The following is a 1216-nucleotide window of genomic DNA, read 5'->3' as shown; positions in this document are numbered from 1 at the left end:
GAAGAGTTAAAAATTTTGTGACGTACTGTTTACGTGTACATGAAGAAAGGACTGCTTACCGTAGCTTGCGTGTGCTATTTATCGCACTAATACCAGGAGAAGAAGTTGCCAAATCGTAATGTCATGTATGTGTCTTTTTTGATTGTGTGCCACGGTTTTCTCCATTGCACTATCTTGTCACTTGTACAGAATAGAGTTTTTGGAATAAATTGTCTATACGAATATTTCTTGATCGTTGAGCAATGGTGGAATGGCCTTGGTAGCTTATCGATTGTCGAATCGAAGAGCTCGCCAACGAGAGAAGCAAACCAAATAGATTAAATGGAATATTCAACAATGGCGAAAGCCTAAGAAAGTTGCATACGTTGCAATGAAGATTGGTATATGCCCAGAACGATACTCCCATATGCGTCAACTTCTGAGAATACGTCTTCAACTCTTGAATTGTTGTGTCTGTAAGGAATTGAGAAGAATGAACGAGATGAATATCATTGCAGTAACCGAAGCACGATTTTCGAATACGAGATGTATTATTGACAGTGTTTATGCAGATGGTGAACGAGGAACGTATGGAAGGCGTCCTTTATTGTTTATTGGAATTGTTAAGCAGGTGCTCAACATTTTGAACGTAGCCGATGTATCGCTTGGCGAAGACCACCAACTTACAATATTTCGGCTGATCTGGCACTTCTGGAATCACATGGATGAGCCACACAGAGCTAGAGGTTTCAGCATTTTTCAGTCCCTGCTACATGCGCCTGGTAAAAACTGCATTAAAATGCATGCATAAAAAACTGCATTCTAAAATTTGTCACGGACGTCGTTCATGACGGCCGAATGTGGAACATTCAGTTGTATACTGTACCTCAATAAAGTACTACTTTTGTTTCTGTGTGATATTTATGAAAGCAATAAAAAATGGAAAAATAGATTGTCATATCGTTTTGTTTTGTTTTGTGTTATTTGTGATTGTGTGTGATAGTTTTCTTCGTCGCAGTACCTGGTCATTTGCTTAGAGTAATGTTTTCTTTAATACATTTTCACACAAATAACGTCTGATGTCGATAATATTACAGGCAATTGACAATTAGAAGTAATTGGCGAATGAAATATTATAATACATAACTAATAACTAAGCATCTAATGTAACCCAATGAAAAGCATTTGAATAATGTCGAACGATCGTCAGGCCAGTCTCCTTTGCAAATAACGGATT

The 1216-nt window shown here is 37.6% G+C and overlaps 1 protein-coding gene across 1 annotated transcript; it reads left to right on the top strand.

Annotated features, from left to right (window-relative positions):
- Positions 1 to 370: 370 nt before the first annotated feature.
- Tsp_14822 (hypothetical protein) lies at positions 371 to 790 on the top strand. Its single transcript, XM_003367123.1, has one exon. It carries the CDS (start codon positions 371 to 373, stop codon positions 788 to 790), a length of 420 nt encoding a protein of 139 aa, XP_003367171.1.
- The last annotated feature ends 426 nt before the right edge of the window (positions 791 to 1216 follow it).

Source organism: Trichinella spiralis (assembly GCF_000181795.1).
Source record: "Trichinella spiralis strain ISS 195 chromosome Unknown Scfld4799, whole genome shotgun sequence".
In the NCBI taxonomy this organism is placed as follows: domain Eukaryota; kingdom Metazoa; phylum Nematoda; class Enoplea; order Trichinellida; family Trichinellidae; genus Trichinella; species Trichinella spiralis.
Note: the sequence above shows the minus strand (reverse complement) of the source record. Positions and strands in the feature narration are given on the sequence as shown.